This window comes from Peromyscus leucopus, chromosome 10, assembly GCF_004664715.2.
Source record: "Peromyscus leucopus breed LL Stock chromosome 10, UCI_PerLeu_2.1, whole genome shotgun sequence".
In the NCBI taxonomy this organism is placed as follows: Eukaryota; Metazoa; Chordata; class Mammalia; order Rodentia; family Cricetidae; genus Peromyscus; species Peromyscus leucopus.
Genome location: NC_051071.1, coordinates 36,564,445 through 36,586,534, shown reverse-complemented (window position 1 = coordinate 36,586,534; position 22,090 = coordinate 36,564,445). Strand labels below are relative to the sequence as shown.

Here is a 22,090-nt window from a genome sequence, read left to right as displayed (position 1 = left end):
AAGAAAATGTGGCCTGCATGTAAACACAATCTAATTTTATTTGCCTATAAAGGAGAAAGACATATGTAGTTTTCTGGAAAGTGAATGCCACTGGAAATCAACATATTAAATCAATAAGGCAGAAATAGAAAAAAGAAAAAATAATATTGCCAGTTTTATGTTTTCTCCCATTTTTGAGTCCTAAAAATTCCTTGTAGAGACACAAAACCATATATGTATGTATAAAACACACACACACACACACACACACACACACAAGCCCGTGTGTGTGTGTGTGTGTGTGTGTGTGTGTGTGTGTGTGTGTGTGTGTGTGTGTGTTGGTGTATACATATGAAGCATGAAAGCAAATGACAGACTTGAGTAAGGAAGGAGATGCTAGCATACGGGAAATACAAGTTGGGGAGAGGAAGAAACGAAACTGGGGTAAATATGACTACAGTACTTTATATATTTGAAAGGGATTGCTTTTATGAAATCCAGTGCTATATATGAGTATATTATCAATAAAATTATAGTACACTGATGCAATCTTTTAAAGAATAAGGATTATTGACTGCATGCTACTTCCTCTGCATTATCTCTATCGTATATTCTTCATGTGTCAGTAATAACAAATCCAGTGGAGATTAAATGATTACTGTGGCTTTCTTTTGGTAATCTACTTCAGACTGTTTCTATGTTCTAACTAAGCTCAAAGAACTTAAATAATACATGGCTCCAATGATAGATAGTTTCATTAGAACACTTCTTTTTTTATAAGGCCCCAAAATGAAATGTTATCTTCACATCCAACTCTATAATCTCTGTAGCCTACCAGTCACTTCCACCTCTGGCATTTGTTCCTAGTGAGTCTTTCTTAGACTCTGACCTGGTACTTCCCAAACAATAGCTTATTCTTCTTGTAATACCCAGCTAAAAAACAAAAACATGGAAATGGTAAGATATTATTCCAGCAACAAAACCTTGGATGAAGATACTATTATGTGCATGCATTGTTTTGGTGCTGTATAAAATCTCAATGGATTTGGTGGGGCTCTGTAGAAGATCATGTCTCTTACCCTAATCATCTAAACACATTATTAAGTACATATTATACCTGGAAATAATGAAGACAGACTTTGGAACTAAGATTATTCTCATATATAGGAAATTGAAGTAGTTAACATAGCAGAAATTAAACAAATAGGTTGAAAAAAAGACAATTTTAAAAATAACAGTTTTTTTTATTTTTATGAGAAATTGTTCCTCTTCTATTAATTTAAATAAACACTCAAAAGATGATTATGGTGTTACAATTTAGAGTTAGCCTTTTAAAACAGTAACATGATGGATGATGTAGGCAATTAGAAATACCTTCTTCATTAATGGAAACTGGGACAAGGATTTTCCTTGACACTTCCTATGATGCTGACATTCTCAATTGCATCTTATATGTATTTGCTGTATACCCATGGAATAGATTACACAAGGACATTAACACTCAATCCTCAGTGCCATGAAAAGAAGATCTAAGAGAATTGAAATTTTGATGGAGGTAGTGAATATGCCACATAGCTTAAAATGCTTTCTAGCTAAATAACAGACTCGAGACTTGCTGCATTCTAGCACATTCTATACCTTATATGCTCTACTCATTTAAACAGGATCATGAGACTTCAATCTAAACCTGAGTTTTTGAAAAGCTAGCAACCTTCTAGCTCTGGTTTATTTACTACTGTTGGCTACCCCTTTGTTTTCCATTGCTTTAACCAGCATCAAACATCACAAAACCCCCTGACCCTAAAGTTAGGAAGAGATGCACACATTCTCTATAAAAGAGCCCAAATGCTTATTTGAAGACAATTCTCCCGAAATGTATTTCTTTTAATTCTACTTGTAATAAAATTAAAATCATAACCATTTCAACAATGTACTTAACTGAACAGAGGAAGGGTCAATACACTTCTAAAAAGGTAATTTGCCTAAGGTGACTAATCAGAGGTGCCGGAGAAACCCAAATTTCATGAATCATGGGTTGGATTAATAGGGAGACAGAAGGAGAATGAGAAAACTCAGGGCACATACATTTCCGTGATGGTCTCAGGAAGATTTGTGGGGATCTCGGTGAGGCCTTTCCCTCGGCAGTCTACAATATTGTTGCTACAGGTACAGGCAGCAGGACAGTGCAGAACACTGCAAGAGGGAGCCATGAATGACTGGTGACCTAAAAGAAAAACATAGCAACAGCAGTTAGAATTTTCTCTTGAATCTCACAATGGAGAGACGTGCAGACTGTGCTTATCTAAGTATGTAGGAGACAAAGATCAAGTCCTCTCACACTCATTCATTAATAAGCATCCTCAATATTTCTAGAATATATTTTGGAAAGCATGCAGTTATATCTTGAGATTTAAAAAAAGTAAGTCATAAAAGTTGTATTGCTTTCAAAATTGGGGAAGAGATTAGTAAAACTAAATTCAGATTCAAGACCAGAATTCTTTACAAAAGTAACAGCATATTTCAGATATTTCAGAATGATCTATATCATTTCTAATAAGCTTAATAGGAGCTTGGTTTTAATCAAACTGATGTAGTATAATTTATTTTGTTTCTGGGAAAAAAAATAACAGAGGACTCCATCTTATTTGACATAACGGTTGGTCAAATTAAGTTATCCTGGGCCAACAAATGGAGGAGAAAACTGGATAATAGCAGTTTGATGTCTGGGTAAATTCAAAATGGCTGCTTTCTTTGAAGATATTAGAGTAATTTGTGAGAGATCATTCTGTAATTGTTCATCCAAATGATTCTTTTCAGGGCTTCATCTGATAGAAACTGTTGCTATGAGCAGTCACCTGCAGATGCATAATTTCGATACTCAGTGTTTGAAAACAAACGTACTCTGAAATCAGATTTCCCAGTCTGGGTAATGAAAACCAGAACATCATCAGCCAGGCTGCATCAAACAGGCACCTGCTAAGCCATGGGTTCTGGTGAAAATCAGGACAACCCTCTGGGATCTTCTGGGAAGGGATCCTCCCACTGGGGGAGAAGTGCCAGGGAAGAGGCTATGGGCTAGCTGCTAAACCCATCTCTCCACACAAGCTCTCAAACTACAACAATGTTCTAAGTCTAAAAAGTGCGGGGAGGGAGAAAACAAACACACAAAATTGTAAACTTGCCTTCTTCCTCATCTAGGAGGCAGCAAGGAAAAAAAAAAAAAAAAAAAAAAAAAAAAAAAAAAAAAAAAAAAAGAGAGAGAGAGAGAGAGAAACGATGGTTAGTAGAGAATGGTTAGTCATTTGCTTGGATTTTTTAAAAAGTATTCAAACATACTGAGACGATTCCATGTCATTATAGGAGAACTGGGGTTAGATCACAAAGTGTGGGGAAAAAAAAAAAAACAACACTTAAACGCCCAAAAGACATCTTTAAATGTCCACGGAGGAGCTAGTAATTCCTGTCCAATCATTTAAAAATGTGAAATATTTTCAATGCATGGTAGTCCTCTGTTGGTAAGCATGGATGAAGAGACTAGGACTTCCACAGAAACCAGAACAAGTGGCTTTACAAATCTGTTACATAAAATGGGATTGTATTTTACTATAGCCTAGGCAAATCAACCCTATAATATCAGTCGTTTTTGGATGACTTACAAAAATGAATAGAATACAAATGATATGCCAATATTTGTTATAATATTGCATTGCTTACAGACTAAAGACAAGAAAACGATGGTAAAGTTTCATTTGTTTTAGAAACGTTTTGATCCTTGGCTCATTGAATCCATGTCTGTGTAATTCATAAACATGAAAAGCCAATTATATAGTGATTTCAAACTTTGTTATGCCTGGAGATGTAGCACAGTGGAAGAGTTCTTGCTGAGACATATGAGGGCCTGGGTTCCAATCCCCAGGACAATCAAAAATTTATGTGTTTCATTATTTTTTAATAAATTGTCCTAAAGCACACCTAGCCATATACTTATAAAATATTAGACATATACATGTATATAATATATATATATATAATATATACATACATATACATATATGCATGTACATACAGACGATATACTTTGAGATCTTTGAATTTGAACAGATAAAATTGGAAAAGCTTATTATTTTACACTATATTTTTAGTCTCCATTATTGATATTAATTTATATTGTTCATATAATTGTCTCAAGAGGGGCAAAATGAGGCAGCTATGTGTGAAATATTTATATTACTATTTAGACATACAGAACACAGCAAATTGTAGCTACTGATAAATTTGGTTTGCAGACATTTCAGGACGTAAGGCAGTTACATATTTATTTTAGGTAAAAGTGAATCATTAGATGTATATATTTATAAAGAGATACGCCATCATTTTATAATTACAGTTGAGTTGTACTGAATTTTAGAGTAAGTATTCAGGATTACTGGTCATTTTTCACTACTTAATATAAAAGTAGATAATAATCATTACTAAAAGAGAAAATACCATTTTGCAAGTACTGTTTTAATCTAGGATTTTTCTATATTCCCATGGGATGCTAATGGAAAGATTTTATCAATAATTGCCCTAGGTACAAATATCCTAGAATCTAGAATTATTCTCACTGCAAAATAGAGTCTCCATGGTGATGAGTGCATGATGGCCCCCTGGAAAGCAAATCTGAAACTTTGAAATTTGAGTTTCTTACACCTGTTAAACTATAGCAGAAAAGTAAAAATAAATATAAATACTGTAACCTCACTGATCTTACCACTGCAGACAAATTCTCGTTTTTGAACCTCTGCTACATTATGTCCCCTCAGATGGGATGGGCCCATACACTGAGTGTACAAGCCCACCCGAGGCCTTTGGCGAAGCCAGTCCGAGAGCCAGGCCAGGTGGCAGTCGCAGTACAAGTTGTTTGAATGGAGTCGACTAAACAAGGGGGAGGAGTTCAGAGCAAGAAAATAGGACACAGTTAATTCAAATATTGTTAGTAAAAAATATATACTTAAAAAAAAATCAACACAAGCAGACACGTCTTAGGGAGTTACTATACAATTATTTCTCAGATAATTAAGCCGCTTCACAAAAATGAGTCAATTCTCTTCCTTTACTGAGCTAGGCAAAAAGACAGAAGTAGGACCACAAAATTATTTTGCCTATATTCATTCAAAAGAGTAAAGAGAAAAAAGTATCAACTCAGGGCAAATTATTCTTCATCCCCAACATAACAAAAGCCAATGCATGTGGTCCAAGGCTATGGGCATGAAGAGGGATGGAGGGCGAGTGTTTAGAACTAAAGGTGTGGCTTACAGATCAAATATCAGTAAGGTCCTGCTGTTATTGGTTTCTATAGCAACGGTTTACAAAGGCATTTTAGGACAGCTGTATTTTGCTGAGTAAGATACATAATTCAAAATAAGACAGTCTGTTTTTAACATACCTCTTCTAATTTCTCCCCTCCCTCCCTTCTTCCCCCATTCCATCCCATCCAGTCTCTCAGAAAAGGGATTAGCTGAATTTGGCTCTCAGTATCTAGCTTCAAAGAGCAAAGAGTAAAATTAAAAGGCAAAAGTGGCTGGAAGGGAAGAAATTAAATAAGACCCCTTTATGTTGCCAGAATGTGCACAAGATCATGGATTCCTTCCAAATTGCAAATAGTGCTTCTCCATTAATAAAATATCAGGCAAATGTATCCACTAAATTAGGTAAATGACTTCAAACTGGCTTTTATGTTTGCTCAAGCTAAAGAAAGGGGCACCTAATGCTATAAATCAAAATATCATTCCTAGAATTGTCTATGACACAGTGAAACAATTTTAGCCCCTTTTAGCTGATGTGTTCAATTCTAACTCAATAATGATAATGGATAGTAAAACATAGAACTCAGTCTAGAAAGATAATCAGAGTATAAAAATGGAATTTTTAAGTACCAATGATGCCATAGAAAAATGAGCCAACCAAAAGGGAGGGAATTTAAAGTTAAATGATGGCTTTATTCTCCTTGAGTGTGTGTATAAGAACTAGGGTGTCCTACATCAAAACCAGAAGGCATATCCTGAGGTCAAATATTAGATTCTGGGGAAGGTGAGTGACCGGTTCTTTGGTTTGCCTTTGGTAGCCACTGGTGCCTTTTCCATCACTCTGTACCAAATATGTCCATTTAAACACAGCCTCCTACCTTGTCCACATCAAATAAAGAGTGGGCATAAGATATAAAAAATGTTAAAGCTTCTTTGGAAGACAAGCTATTAAAGGCACTAAAATACAATGGTATATTGTTTTACAGTTTCTGTAGATTTCCTTTTACAGGGATGAAAATCATGGTCCTTTCTTTTCACATACATTATACAGAGTTAACATTAAAATGATTTTGTCAAATATGGTTTGAGTAAGTGAGACTATTAATTAATCTCATTCTCATAAGTAAATTTTAGTTATTAAATTTGTATTATCCAGGTATCAAAAGACTTATGATTTAATGTACTTTTTTATTTTATTTTTTTAGATAAGGTCTCAGCATGCATCCCTAGCTAGATTGGAACTTTCCATGTAGACAAGACTGGCCTTGTACACATTACCTCCACCTGCCTCTGCTACCTAAATATTATGTTAAAGGCCCTGCCACCACACATAACTCAATGTGTATTTATTTAAGAAATAAAATGAATGCTTTAAAGTACCAGCTATTTGATTTCTTATTTTTTCCTTTATTTTGTTTATTTTTTTAAGGGAGATTCTCATGTAACCCTCCCTTCATTGACCCCCCCATGTAGCAAAGGCCAGTCTGGAGTGCTTGAACTTCCTGTTTCCTCTCAGATGATTGGGTGCCAACTAAGCATTCCCATGCCTGGCTTAGTTATATGTTATTTTAAAATGAGAAATATTTTTGAAAACTTAATCAAAATAGACTTAACTGATTAAAAAACACATTTTGTTTCCATGTTTCCAGTAATTCACTTTTTAGGTCTAGGTGATTTTGAAAGCCAGATCACAAGAGATTCATGTCTTAAAATACCGAAATTAAATATCTACACATTGGGGTTTAATGATTAATTTTTCCTGGAGACAGAAAAATAAGCTGTTGCTCATACTTTATTTCTCAAAAATATCTTAATGACTGTGTGTAACCCTGGAAAGATATTTTTAAATATAAGTGCTGACACAGCTTTAATTATGCAAAGACCAGTGGGTGAGCCCTGACTTTACATTACAGAGAACGCAGGAGCACAGTTTATCTGTATTAGGTCTGCTTCTAATAGAGTAATAAAATCATAAAGATTTCCCATTTATCATTTCTGACAGCCAATCAAGGAGTCTTCCACTTCTTAATGAAATGTGACCTCTACAATAGCTCAAAGTAAATGTTTTATTTTACTTCAAACTTTCTGCAATGCATACATATCATTTTAAGGAACCATCACATTTTCAGAGTAATAGTTCATTTTCTAAAATAATATTTCTAGAATTCTTCCAGAGTTGCAGTTTGTTCGCCTGTGCTATAATGAACTAATGGTCCTATACCCTGCTTATTAAAACTTGCAGTGAAGAAACAGCCTTAATTAATTAAATTCATCTTTCTTTAAATTTCAGCTACTTACAATGTCCTAAGTTTAGGCATATGGTTGAAACTTGCCACTGAAAGTCTAGTAATATTGTTATTGTTGAGTGTGCTGTAGAATGAAAAAAGTTAAAAATTTTAGTTAGATACGGTAAACCATTGATCATTTTATATTAACATCAAATATTTCTCATGACTCTATGTAAGTAAATAACCAACATCCTCATAGAGAAACAGAGAATTCACTATTTTAGAGAAAAGATGATGACTAATTTTTCATATTACAATATATTACTATACATTCTATTTTATTTAACAATTGTTATACATATGTATGGCTTAGGTCAGAAAATTTTACTATATGATACTATTCCATGCAAGCCTGCTTACCATAGGAGAGTCAATTAGGAAATTGCACTTTACATTTCTTTGTTTAATTAGTGTCTAATTAGTGGATATGTACACATTCTTGGACTCTTCAGGTGAAATTTCATACCAGCAACACATAATCATTACTATGGAGGACTACTTCATTACTCTTTGCTCTGGATGCTACTGCTAACGTTTTGTTGTAAAATAATCCATCTATACTTGGCATTTTCATCTTTTGGAGATGAAGTGTCTTGCTCTGGCAGCATCTTAAAGCTTTGATGTAGCCTGTTTTAGTTATAGCATGGCATACTGTCCTTTGTATAATTCTGTTGGGTCACAATCTCAGTCATCATTTTGTGAAGTAGTGCCAGAAAGAGAGGTGGTCAAAGGAGTTTTGGTGAAAGGTATAATAATCCTTGCTTGATTCGGATCGCTTCTTCTCTCCTTTAATATACATAATTGTCGATTTAATTAGTTATTATTACTTTGAAGATGGGGAAGAGAGTCAACTGAAAGAGAATTACTTTAAGAAGTAAACTTTTTACTTCAAACAGATATATTGTAATAGCACTTGACAAGTAGTTCATGTTGCCTGAGCATAAGTAAATGCTAGATTTGAGACAACATGAGGTGATGGATTCAATGTTTTATAGATGCTCGTAAATGATGTATTCTCTCTATGTGACTTTAAGTCACTAGGTTAGTTATTCTATCTGTGAATACATTTTAAAACTAGGTAGCAAAGAGTCATTCAGTGTTTTGAGTCCATAGATGGTGTAACTAACTTTCCTGATAAGTCAATTCCTGATCCCCAGAAAATACTCTGTACAGCCAACAACCCCAACAACTGATGGTTTGCCTCAAGAGGGTTTGCAAATGTACTCTTCCTGGTTCTAACACAGTTGATTAACAAGATGAAATAAATGAATTAATTACTAGTATTTTTAAGAACAGGTAGGAGATTAGCCTAAAAATTTCCATTTCAAGGTTCCTGGAAGAGTCATATTGTTTGGCCATCTTCCATAGCACCAGAGGAACGAACAACTGAACATTAGGTATGACAACAGCGAATATCATGTCTGGTTTATTGAAGAGCATACTGTCCTCCATTGTCAGTCATTTTTGTTTTTTTTTTGTTTGCTTGTTTTTTTTTTTTTTTTTTTTTTGTCTTTTTCTGTAAAGAGTTGGAGGTTTTATTGAAGATATTTTAATACCTGACTTTACAATGGTGATTAGAGGAAAGAATGGGTGCTCTGAAAAAAAGAAAGACATCCTCAAGTGTGCCTACACACTCCAGTGCGCCTACACACTCAAGTGTGCCTACACACTCCAGTGCAAACTCTTCACGAGGCTCAAAAATCACCCACCTGGATCATCAGTGTATCACTTTTGCCTGGGCAGAATCCTCAGGCTTTTGTCAATTTCCCACTCAATGAATCATTTGCTGTTTTCACAGATCACTCATACTCTCCTTCGATAAACTAGTCACCTCAGTTTCACATCACCCCCAGGCTGTTTCACAAAATGAACAAACAACCCAAATTCACTCTTACTCTTTCCAATTCTAAGTATCTTTTGTTTGTCTAATTCATCTCTGTAAGTGGGTCTGTTTTCAAAGAGACTTGACTTCTACTGACATCTTTTCCCATTCTCCAAATTTAGGCTTATTCAACATAACTACAATCTTTGAAAGCACAAGGCATACTGAGATCTGATTTTTGAGATGTCTTTTATGAACACTTTCTCCTACATATAAACTAATTCAAATTTTAAGTTGACTCTCTTTTACCAGAATATGTTTTATAGAAAAGGTATCTTGGTGCAAAAATACAAAATATTACCCTTGAAATAATGAAGAACATGTTAGAAATTGATGATGATTTAGTTGCTCTTGTTTCTTAGTGCCAAGCAAGAGAAAGAGTTGGCAGAAAGTCTGCTATTTAATGGATATGACTCACTGCTTCCCATTTAATTAACTTATGCCTATCCTGTAGGCAAAAAACATGTAAAACTAGCATTTCTATTTCATTTCTGTGTTCAATGTCCTAATAAGAAGAAAATCACATAGATAAATTCAGTTTTTAATGTTGAGACTGTTTCTTCATAGTACAAATACGTAGTTAATTTTATATTCTATTAACCAAGAATTCCACAGGAACCCAGCTTACCATGAGCAATAAATTGACTCTTCTCTCACCTTCCCTGACTTTTCTCTTGGAATCTCAGACTTTATTAACTGTCTGTATAAAAAAAATCTTATCAAGACATTTTATCAATGATCAGCACAATTACACTGTCTTCTCTTGTTGGCCTCAATACTGTCAGACAGTCAAATATGCTCATGGAATGAAAATAAAATGCAAATTAAAACCCTGGGAATCTTAAATCACATATGAAGATTAAGTTGCTATTCTTCCATTTTTTTGCATAAGGTGAGAAGATAAGATCCCACAGAGTCAGAATTTTGTCAGCTTTCTTTCCGGAACACTGCTTAGTATAGGTTTACTTAGTATTTCCATCTTCTTAAAGTTTTTTTTTCCCATTTTCCTTTATCAATCAAATTATGGAAAGGTTGTTTGAAATGCATTAAATGTATTACCTTTAAAAAATGTATATATATATTATGTTCACGCCATCACCGAATTTTACCATAAACCGTTTAAATATTTTAAAAACACACAACCATTTTCTTGTAATGTATGATTTTAATTATTTTCATCCATAATCAGGCTCCAATCATCATGTATCTATATGATATTAAATTAGGAGCATCATTCCAATGTTTTAGATTTTTATTTAATTTCATGAATTATTATTCTTTATCATGTTGCATAATAGTGGTTACCTCAGAGGTCAAACTTTAGATGTTTTATTAAGACAAAATAACAATATTCAATTTTTAATTTTTATTTTATTTGCATATTAATGTTTCCCACAAAAGTCAATCGTTAGAACTTTTACTAAGATGAAAATAACTATATGCACATTGACTGTATTTCCAAAACTCTTCTGATTTAAGTAAATACATAGTTATTATATATATATACATATATATATATATATATATATATATATATATATGTAAAATGCTTCAGTTTGTGGTGCTGACACTTTTCTCTCCCCCTGATGCACACTCTCAGCTATCCTGGCCCCAACCCCACATACAGGCAGAACACACAGGTTAGAGAGTGGCTTTAAACTAAAGCGGACCTAAGCACTTTTCACCGACTTTCCAAAAGAGAAAATATTTCTTCAGAAACCATAAAAATGCTTTCTTATAAAAAACAATTTATAAGACTATCATTTATGATTTTTTATCAACTCTTTAAGATATTAACTCAGATCAGAGGGCAGCTAGAAACTCTTCTCTAATACGTAATAAAAATAAAAATCACAAAGCAATCTTACTAAAATAAGTTAATTTGGTTGAAAAATTATTCATCTTCAGAATTTGTTTTATTTCAGTGGCCCCCAAAATCCTCAGTTAACCCCTTCCCCCCATTTTGTGGAGGGTGGACTCGATAATTCCTATAAAACTTTTAACAAATTGATGAGAAATTCAAAACCATTTCACATTCAGCACATCAGATTTCTGACTGTGTCTCTGAAATGGATCTCATCCATGGCTCATTCAAATTAGGAATTCAAATTCAAAATAAACTTATAAAACATACAAAAACGAAGTTGACTTACGATGTCATGAAAAACTGCATGATTAAATAAAAACACCTTTTCATTACTCACTAATCACAAAATTCATCAGTAAATAGAGGTTTAGTTTGGCTTTTTATCTTCGTATTTAGGAATGTGGGAACTTCTGAAAGATCTATTCTTGCCATGAGGATATTTTATTAAAAAAACAGATCTTTCAAGTACTCTTCTTAAATACAGCGTGTCTACATAGAAACATTTACATGCTTTTGCCCATACACATCTTGACTCTTTCTGTGTACTCACAAGTTTTTTTTTTTTTTTTTTTAAGGAGTATTGTTGTTGTCGTTAGGAGAACATTTTGACACAGCGCTATCAGACAGTAGCTAAGGCATCACATTATCACTCTCTAGAAACAATGCTCCTACAAAAAGTGTCAGAGAAATAAGCAATACTCACAGTACTTCTAGATCTCTTAGAGCTCTAAATGCTCCATCTTCAATGCAGCTGATCTGGTTGTAATCCAGTTGCCTGTTAAATGAATTAAAAGACTCTATGTAAGGGAAAGGAGCAGAAGCAGGGTGTAGGAGACCTGAAGACTTCTGAAGGGGCACTGAAGCTCTGATGACACTCCCCGAAGTGCTTCCTCTCACACACTCATCTGCTCAAGAATGTCACAAGCCATTCTGCCCTCTCTGTGCAGCTACTGAAATCTCTTTTTGTTCCGAACTGTCTGTGCAAATAGCAGCCCTTGGAAAGCTCCGGTAAATAATAACTTCACCTTATATTAAATGCCATAGGAATGCAATTTCATTACATCAAGAAAAGCTATCCATTAAAAGCTTTCAGCGTCATCTCGCTGAAACAATTTCATTAAGGTAAAGGGCTGTAAATCACTTAATGTCACATGCACCCCCTCAGTGACCTAACAGAATCCATTTATCAGAGAAGCCCAGCTGCATGTTAATTTCACTATCCTTGGCAAGAAGGAGTAAGAGTACTTTCGGGTTTCCATCTTTTAATGGCAGTTTCCTTTCCAGACTCCAAACTGAAAACAAGAAATGATGCTGTGCATCTCCTCTCCCCAACCAAGAACACACATTAGAAAGCTTGCAGTCATCATATACTGGGCTTCACTACTCTCCAAATCTGCATTTCTTATCACATACAAATTCTCTTCAATGTCAGTCTAGAATTTTTTGAGTTAAGAAATTTTCAGAATATGATTCATGAAGAAAACTATTTGTTCACTATTAGGAAATGAATTCATTACAACTTAAATGAAACTTTGGGTCTTTTTCTTTAATATGATAATTTTAACCCCAAACAATAAATAAACATCAACTGTAAGTATTTCATTACAATAGTTATAGGGCATGAAAATAGTTTTACCTGTTATTTCTGTCCACTTATTAATATATAATTTAAACAAATGACTCTTCATCAGTGCTTTAAGTACTGGATGTAAATATTCAGTTTTAGAAGGAATAAAATCCATGCCTCAAAGTTGCTTAAGTTCTTTTTTCTTTTTCTGATGTTTGTGTTTGAAATAAAAAAATCTTACTGCTCATGTTAATGAATTTACTTTCAATCTGGGGGAGAAGAAAGGTGGGGGAAGTAGACAGAGGGGAAACTGTGGTAGGATGTCTTGTGTGAGAGAAGAAACTATTTTCAATAATACACAGGAAATTGATTTCCTTGAAAGACAGAACCAAGTACTATCTACACTCCACTCCTGTTTGCAGCAAGTAGTGCTAACCCTGGTGTTGTGATGCTTGGAGACGTTATTGTTCCAGTAGAGACAAGATATTTGAATGCTTCATTTGATAGAGAAATGATATGTTAGCCCTCCATGATTTCTCTGGTAATGTGGATATACAAGAGTGAGATTACAATCATTGTATGAATGTATTTCGTCCTTGCTTCAAGTCCAGAATTCACCAAGAGGCCTAATTCATATTTGAGGATCACTCTGAGAGAACTGTTTGAACATTGTATAAAACAACTTGTCCTCTCACGAGGCTACAGAATAGAGAAGCAGTGACTTCCTCTGGTGACTTCCAGAGAAGACTATTTAGATCAGTTAGAAAGTATATACACAGGGGATATCTTATGAACGATACATCTCAGTTTTAAACCAGTCTCCAGGGAATACAAGCATAAACAATAGTACCCGATGTCATATAAATAGTACAATATAGGCCAATATAAAAGCAGGTCCATCCTGGGAAAGATAGAGTTCCATTCTGTTTATAAACCCAAGCTTTCCCCAAATACTACCCAAGACTCCTGATACTGTAATAGTTGAAAGCTTTTCCCACTTATTAGGAAGTAATGCAGAAGTATAATTTCATTTTCCAGGAAGACATTTAAAGCCTCATGATATAATATGGCTGCTGTGGTTCCAAGAAAACACTTAGATTCTTGAGCACTTTTGATTTTTAAAGATTAAATTCATTTAACAATTAAGCTAATAGCCTTTTTATTTCAAAGTGCTAAATATATATCTACACTACCATTCTATAACCTCTTGAACAATTTATCAAAGCCATTTAAATTAGTACAGTGGCATGAAGTGTTACCCTTGACATGCTACAAAAGAGAAATTGTTTCCAGACAAATTGGCAAAATCTTTTAATGCTATCAAATTTGCCTAATGCAGTCTCCAGGTTAATCTGTAAAAGGGTGAGCTGTATGTTTGCCCATATCTTATTATCCTTAGCTGTCAATGTATAAATCAGTGCTGACACAGCTTCTTCTAAATCATGCATACAATGCACAAAGGGGAATCTGGAGCATGCCAGAAAGCACTCAGGCGAATCTTGTTCTACAAGACTAAAAGACCCATCACTTTCCTTATGCCAGAATCTGTACTGTTGCTGGAAACGTAAACAATTGAACTCCTATTTGGTATTGTGCATGGTTGCATGTTGTTCTTGACAGTTTAAAATATATATATATAAACCCTATGGTAAAGATATTAGGAATGTTTGAGTTTCATAGGACATGAGTTTTCTTAAAAGTTTTATGAAAGTTGCCAAATCTCAGATCACATATTTCCTAAGAGTGAAAATAATTCATGGAGTTGTGAATAAGAAAAGAAAGCAAAAACTCACTGGTGAACAATTTCTTCATCAATTGTGAATTTTGTGATATTTAAGTGAGTGGCTACAGAAAACCTTGTGCTTCCATGATTGCCCATTAGGCGATCTCTCTGTGCAGAACTCCATTTGTCTACAGTGGAGTGCAAAACAAACAGTGTCAAAATAGTGCCAAGCATAATTGATTTTGGGCTTTCTGGACTCTTTTCTTGCGCCTTAGTTCTCTTGCTCTGCATATATCCCTCTCAAGGGCCCTTCAAGACCTGGGTGCTTGTGCCTACCATAAAAAGAAAAGGGTCTGGTCTTGCATTTAGAAAAGGCTAACTTTCCTTAGATGTGATTTCCAATTAAAACATGGAATTGTTATGAATTAAGGAATCCAGATACTCTTTTTTAATTCTCTAAAATCCCAATTAATTATTCAGCCAAAATTTTATTCTTTAAAGGGTTCAAATGAGAAGAACATGGGGGGGATAGGTAAATTTATCTGATGCTTTCATTGTACATGAGCTACATTTCACCCATGAAGAGAGTCTTCTTAATATTTATTGGAAGAAAGAATTCTACTGTAGTTACATTTTCTTAGCTCTTCATTCAGTCTGGATTACCACGGGTATCTGTATCTTCTCTTTATAATTTCCACAATGTAACCTTCACTTTGCTCCTGTTCCAGTGGGAAAATTCCACTAGCCTCTACACCACTGCTCTTACTGGTAGAATTGTTTTTTAAGCCCTGCATGGTTTCAAGAAAATAAAGAAGCTGAACGAAATCATCACCTTCATCCTCATCGCGTTAAGCATTAAGTCCTATGAGTCTCTTTTCAGCAGTGGCCAAAGATGCACTGATACACAGAAAGCCCCAGGCTTCCCATATTGGTGGTTCCTAGCTTGGGTGACAATAGTCTCAAGCCACACCATTTGCCAACAGACTTGTACACTGAAAAGAATACTCTGTGACTCACATACAGAATATATAAAGCTTGTCTGGTTTTATTTCACAGTAAACAGTCTCTGAGGGTGATTAATGGAAACAATATATAATGTTTCTAACCTTAAGCCTAAAATAGGTATAATAAGGATGAAAATTTAAACATAATACAGCTGGAGATACTGTATTTTGTTCTGTTTAGGTTTTCTTAAAATATTTCCTATTTCTTTCCTCTAAAATTTAGCTACAATACACTATTTTAAACTTACATAGAAAACTCACTACATAGTGTTAAATTTAGATGATTGTATCTCTATCCACAGCAAACATGTATTTATCTTTAGCATCCAAGAAATAATATTCAATTATTAATTGGTTCTCTTTCATAGGAATTAGAATATTTAAAATACAGTTAACTGTGAAATATCACAGAACATTAAAATCCATTATTATGTGTGTTCCAGGCAAGACGTACCAATTTCTCAATGAAGTTTACATGACAATGCCACACTTTTGTTATATTTTTAATTTCAGGTGTTAGAAATGGTTTGTTATTTATATTGCTGCTATAAAACAAAAGACTCTAAACTTTTACACAATTTAAAATGAATCGAAATGGTCAGAATCAATAAAAGAGTATTTTACAATGTAAAGAAACTGGATTTTTTAAAAAAGTGAATTACAGGAAAAAAAGAGAGGAAAGTCTTTTAATATGGGTATAGTATCTTTTGTAAGGGTAAAATTCAAGTCATAAAATTGTACATATGCAAATCCAATGCCAACTGTTATTTAAACAACATACATCTCTCAGAATGAGCTCACCAGCAGCAGCCTGCTTTGGGGGCATTTCATGCTTATGTGAGAATCTGTTCTAAGAATTTCAAGAATTTGCACTATCTTAGATTACATTCTTTTACAGTCTTTCAGGCAATGCTTTCAGTATATCAATAACAAGTAACCTCAGATTTCACTAGAGTAATCTGCATTACACACATACATGCATTTGCTAGAATACTCTTTACTACAAACATATATGCATTTGCTATTTGAGTGGAGGAAAAGAAAAGGATAGCCTACAGATTAAAAAAAATATTTTGTAACAGAAAATAGAAGAAACACAATTATAAGGATATTTGGTTCTCATCATTTCTAGGAAAACTAACCAAAGTTGTATGAAACTAAGACTGATTATAATAAATACATTTATTGAACACACTGCATGTTACATATTGATTGTATGCAATCTCATTATCCTTCATAGTAAATTGAGAAGGTAAATATTGCCAGCATCTCAATTGCACAGATCAAATAATAAGACTCAAAAGTCTGAGAACTTATGTACAGTAAGTAGCAAATAGTGTGTTTATCTTTGATTATAATTGAGACCGATATATTCCCAAAGTTCCTGCACAGTATCCAAAAGTTGAGAAAGCAAATTCACAATGCTTCTCTGTTTCAGGTAAATTTTTTTTTATTTTTTTTTTTATTTTTTTGGTTTTTCAAGACAGGGTTTCTCTGTGTAGCTTTGCGCTTTTCCTGGAACTCACTTGGTAGCCCAGGCTGGCCTCGAACTCACAGAGATCCGCCTGCCTCTGCCTCCTGAGTACTGGGATTAAAGGCGTGCGCCACCACCGCCCGGCTTAAATTTTTAGAATGGATGGGCACGATTCAAAGCAGTGTAAAACTCAGAAAATGTTGTGACAACTATAGGTGGAGGGAATTAAATTAGTGTAGAAAAATATATATCTCTTTAAATATCTAGCATGTGGCTTAGCAGAAGAATGCTTGCCTACCGAGCACTAAGCCCTGGATTCAATTTCCAGCCCTATATCATACCAAAGTGGTCACACCTTACCCACACAGAGAGATAAAGCTAGCTAGCTAGAAGATAATATAGAAAGAGAAGAGTTGACTCAAGTTAGAAATGAAAATTTTACCTATAGATGAAAGAACAGCTCCATGAAAACAAAACTGTTAGTAGAGTCACTACAATGTTAGGAGATTGTTTTTAGGACTAGGATTATTTGGGTTTGAGTATAGAGCTTCTGTGCTGAAGCACAGTTCAAGACAGGAAGTCTTTGTCACAGGCAGAACATCATAACTAGTCATAATGTCTACAATGACCAGATATTATAACACTCTGAAAACTCCATATTCTTGTAGACTTCAGAATTAGAGCTATGTTCTGCTTTTTCATATAGTTTTGTTTTAGTATCTTTAACAAATACAACATGAGATTAAATAAGAGGATTTTGAACCTGGTCATCAGGAGGTGAAATCAGTAAATCATGGAAAAATATCTAGTAATCTAGTATCTTTGTTAAAATTATCTAATAAGACTATAGCCTGGAGGTCAAAATCAATTAGGAGACTATTGTATAGTTCATAGGTAACAAAGTATGCTCACCCACAGTGGAGACATAAGAAATCTGAAGGAATGTTCTATTTCATTGAACAACAAGACAACCATGCTATCCATATTAGATTTTGTTTTATGGGTTGGTAAATTTGTGTTCAAAATCAATCATCTTTTCCTGTATTTTGTTTGCTTTATTTTGTCCTGTTTTCGAGGCATTTTTGAAGATACACTGCATGTATTACACAGTCATGGAAGAAAATACATTATTGAAGAAAAGTTGCTTCATGCACAGTGGGGACTAAAATATGCAAAAATGGAAAGAGTTTTGATGGTTGGTTACCTAACCACAGTTGTTGGGATAGTCAGTATTCGATGCTTTGGGAGTGAGAGGAAAAAAGACCAAGACTGCAGGACCATGGACAGTACCCAAGTTCTAAGAGTGGCACCTGCCCATCCTGTCCCCTGGCTCCACCCCTCTCTTTTTCACCAACAGATTTCATATTCTGTGTGTGTCATTCAGGACTTTAGGCATCGTGCATCTGAGGTATGACTCTCATGAAACTCATCGCTTGCTATCATTTGCTTTAACCGCTATAACTTCAGGTAGCTTCGAAGGTTCTATTGAATTCCTTTGAATTTTTTATATAAGAATAAGAAAGACCATTCCCATGAATGGAGAAATGGTTTCAAAGTATTTCTAGCTTCAGGCCTACAAAAAGCCACTAGGAAAGAGCTGGATCTAAGCACTAGTTTTCATTTGATAGTGAAAGGATTTAATTTTTAAGAAAAATTAGAAACAAAGTCACCTTGCTAGCTGACTAAAAGAACATTTCGTAATTAGGACTTATGACAGAGGTAACAGAATCTCTTGCACTAAAGGGGAACTCACACATTCATCCTTTTTAGGGTTATGCATTTGTTCTATAGTATGTGGCAAACTCTTGATCATGTATCAGCATGGATTATGTAAAGGACGATGAACAGACATCAGAAAATAAATTCAAACCAGATAAAGGTACAATCTATGAAATGTGTTAGGCTATCTATGTATCTCACAAAAAGTTGAATACAGTTCCATCTCATGGTTTGAAGTGGATTGATTGGAAAGAATAAAATTAAATAACACAAAATAGGACATAAAAAAGAAATGTGACTGCAATCCAGTAAATAATACAATTTCTAAATAATGTATGCGGATTTGCAACAACAGAATAATTCTCTTTCTTGTTTTTCAAATTCCCTTATTGTTAATAAACAATGCATCACAGATTGGATTGTTTTTCCCCAAAATGTCATGGTCATGCATATTTATTATCTAAATGATACTATGAATTCCTTTAAGAAAACCATGCTGAAGCATTCTGTAAATTATACATTTGTCTATAGATGAATGCACATGAAATTTTATTAATATTTTCTTCGTTGCCTATAAAAATAGCTCATTTTCCCCCAAGGAAAGCTGTTATTTGCCAACAATGATTATTTTTTCTTAGAAAAAGAGAATAAAATTCATAAAATTCATAGTTGTGGGGTAATTGGAATTGGAAAGGCACAAGCAAACAGGAAGAGGATATAGATGGGGGAATGTAGGATGACAATCGCAGAGTACATCTTGAAGATAAATAACAGAAGAGAGGAAGAAAGAAGCAGATGTGTAGTCTCCTTTACACAGAACCTAAACTAGTTCTTACAGGCATTCAATTATTTTCAATATTTATCCCCATACCCATAAAGAGAGTAAAGCAACTAATATGAGTTTTGTGATAAGAATGATTACAACTTGTTTTATTCCTAAGTTTTTGTTTTGATACTTCTTTCTTCTTAAGTTTCAGGGCAAATAGAATCGGGGATTTTTTTCCTTATAAAATAGAGGATGCTAAAGACACATCTGTACTCATAAAGCACATGCTGCAAAAGAAAACTGACAAGTTCCCAAATTAAGACCAGACTAATTATGAATATTCTATAAGAGGTCTGAGCTTAAATGGAAATACCTAACCAGGTGCTTGAAAAAAAATACAATATATGCCGCAAGGTTTTCTTTTAAGATTTGATTAAGAGGCAGTAAAGCTTCACCACTTCAGTATTAATCTGTTAAATATATATATGAAGACTCTAAGAAAAACTTCTGTAAGCATTGGTTACCTTTATGAAGAATCATCCTTTGGTAATAACAGGGTATCAATAGTTCATAGTTTGTGACTTTAACACCACATATGAAAATCTCACAAATACTGCTGCTGGAAGCTGTTAGAAATGCAATTATTTTGTTGATATTGTAACACAATTTTGTTTTCCTAATATCTGGCTGTTGAAAATGTTAAGAAATTGATTCAAGTTGTGACTGACATGGGTGCGGTCCTGGGTAGAAAGAGGTTTAGAACGAAATACAAACTATTTTAATCCAGCTATGAAATAAAGAAAGACAGCAAAAAAGTTACTGTTAGTTCTCCCCGGAGATGCTTAAGACCAAGATGAACGTTCATCTGTCTGAGATAGTTTAAGTTGGGCTTGCCTGGAGGAAGGGAAATAAAATGTAGTAATTTGCAACATTTCCACAGCATGAATTTTATATTGTCAGGATGCTGCCTAGGGCATGTTTAGCCAGACCTCAAGAGTAAACCAAGTGCTGTCACCAGAAATCTTGTAGCAATGGGAACTGCTTTGCATCAGGCTCGGAAGCGGCAGATCTGAAAATTTTGCTAGACTAGGGCAGGGTGCTACTGCAGAGAGCTCTCCCGGATGCGGGGTCTTGGCTCTGCTCTGCACTTAGGCGTGCTGCTCTCCTTTTTCGCTTGTAACCTGTGGATAATTGTGCAGCTGTGATTGGGACACCATGAAAGACAACCAGCTTAAGAGTGAACACACAGGCACAATAAAGATGACAAAATACTGTTCTCTTCTTTCCCAGTGAGTACTAATATCACCATCAATGGTATGCTGCTGATTCATTGATGGCTGTTACTAGTAGTTTAGTAATAATGTAAATTGAATTTTATACTTAAAAAATAGAAGATATATTGCTTCCTGACCCATGAAATGAGAATGATTTTTGAAAATACGGTTTGAAATACCTTTTAACTCTGAAGTCTCTTTTAGCTATTTAAACCAATTAAACAGTCTTACACATTACAAAGTTCAGTCTTGCCCTCTTTCCTTTTCTAAGAGTTCATGGAAGATGATGAGAATGGGAGGTTTTGTGGGTTTTTTGTTTGTTTGTTTGTTTTCTTTGTATTATGATTTTAGTGTTACCATTCAGGTCTATCCTGTCTCTTACGCTTCCTTTCCTCCATGGAAACATGTTTCCAAAGCTTACTCTATGTGGATGCTGTCAGTCAGCACCTCCCACATGTGCATCCTTTGTGTCTCATCATTGTTTTACTTCATTAAGAAAAGAAAATCACATTGCATTTTCTTGCACACACAAAATACACAAACCGAAAGTGCATTTCATTTTGGTTTTGATACCAAGTTTTTTTCTCAATTTACCCCTATCTACTATTCACCAACACATAATATAAGGCAAGAACTTAAATTTCTCCCCACATTCTTTCATGAATTTTCTTCCAGAGCTCTCTGAGAACTTATTCTTTAAGTTGTTCCTCCCTCAATTCCTATAATATGCAATCTCTTATTTATAAATCATTGTTTTTTGTATGTTCATTTAATGTTTTCATGTATATTTTCTTCTTTTCAATTTGAAATTCCATGTCTAATTGACTCATAATAGAATAATCATATACATATTAAAATAATCTATTAACTAAATTCTAATATTGAAATTTTCTCATATTCTACTAGCCTGTCTCCTTTGTAAGCCATTTATTCATGGAAAACTTTTATAAGTTATTCACTGAATAATTTATAATGAAACATAACGCTATAGTTTCAGAGCAACTTACTGGTTTAAACAGTCTTTCATATCTCATTTGCCTAATAACCACAACAAACCCCAAAATCTGTTATTCATTTTATGGAATTAAATAAGAAGGGTCAAGAGGAGTTGGATGATTGCTTATGTGTACAAATCTAAAATATTGGAAAACTGTCTCAGGCTGTAATCCTAACCTCACTGTACAGCATACATAACAGTCTTTGAATTTGAGGAGACTCGTGAGTGTATGCGGGGGAGGTTTAAAATGCCCATTTCACAT

At 34.3% G+C, this 22,090-nt stretch overlaps 1 protein-coding gene across 7 annotated transcripts in view; it reads right to left on the bottom strand.

The window, feature by feature from the left end:
* Positions 1-22,090, bottom strand: part of Slit2 (slit guidance ligand 2) — a 336,048-nt gene that overhangs the window by 116,488 nt on the left and 197,470 nt on the right. For 4 of the 7 annotated variants that reach the window (XM_028865886.2, XM_028865890.2, XM_028865888.2 and 1 more), the window contains exons 6-10: positions 12,008-12,079; positions 7,566-7,637; positions 4,733-4,896; positions 3,162-3,173; positions 2,065-2,203 (exon numbers count right to left, since the gene is read on the bottom strand). In XM_028865886.2, the coding sequence (XP_028721719.1) occupies positions 2,065-2,203; positions 3,162-3,173; positions 4,733-4,896; positions 7,566-7,637; positions 12,008-12,079 (459 nt within the window). The remainder of the gene's footprint in view (positions 1-2,064; positions 2,204-3,161; positions 3,174-4,732; positions 4,897-7,565; positions 7,638-12,007; positions 12,080-22,090) is intronic. The other 3 variants (XM_028865887.2, XM_028865891.2, XM_028865893.2) reach the window with 1 other exon arrangement.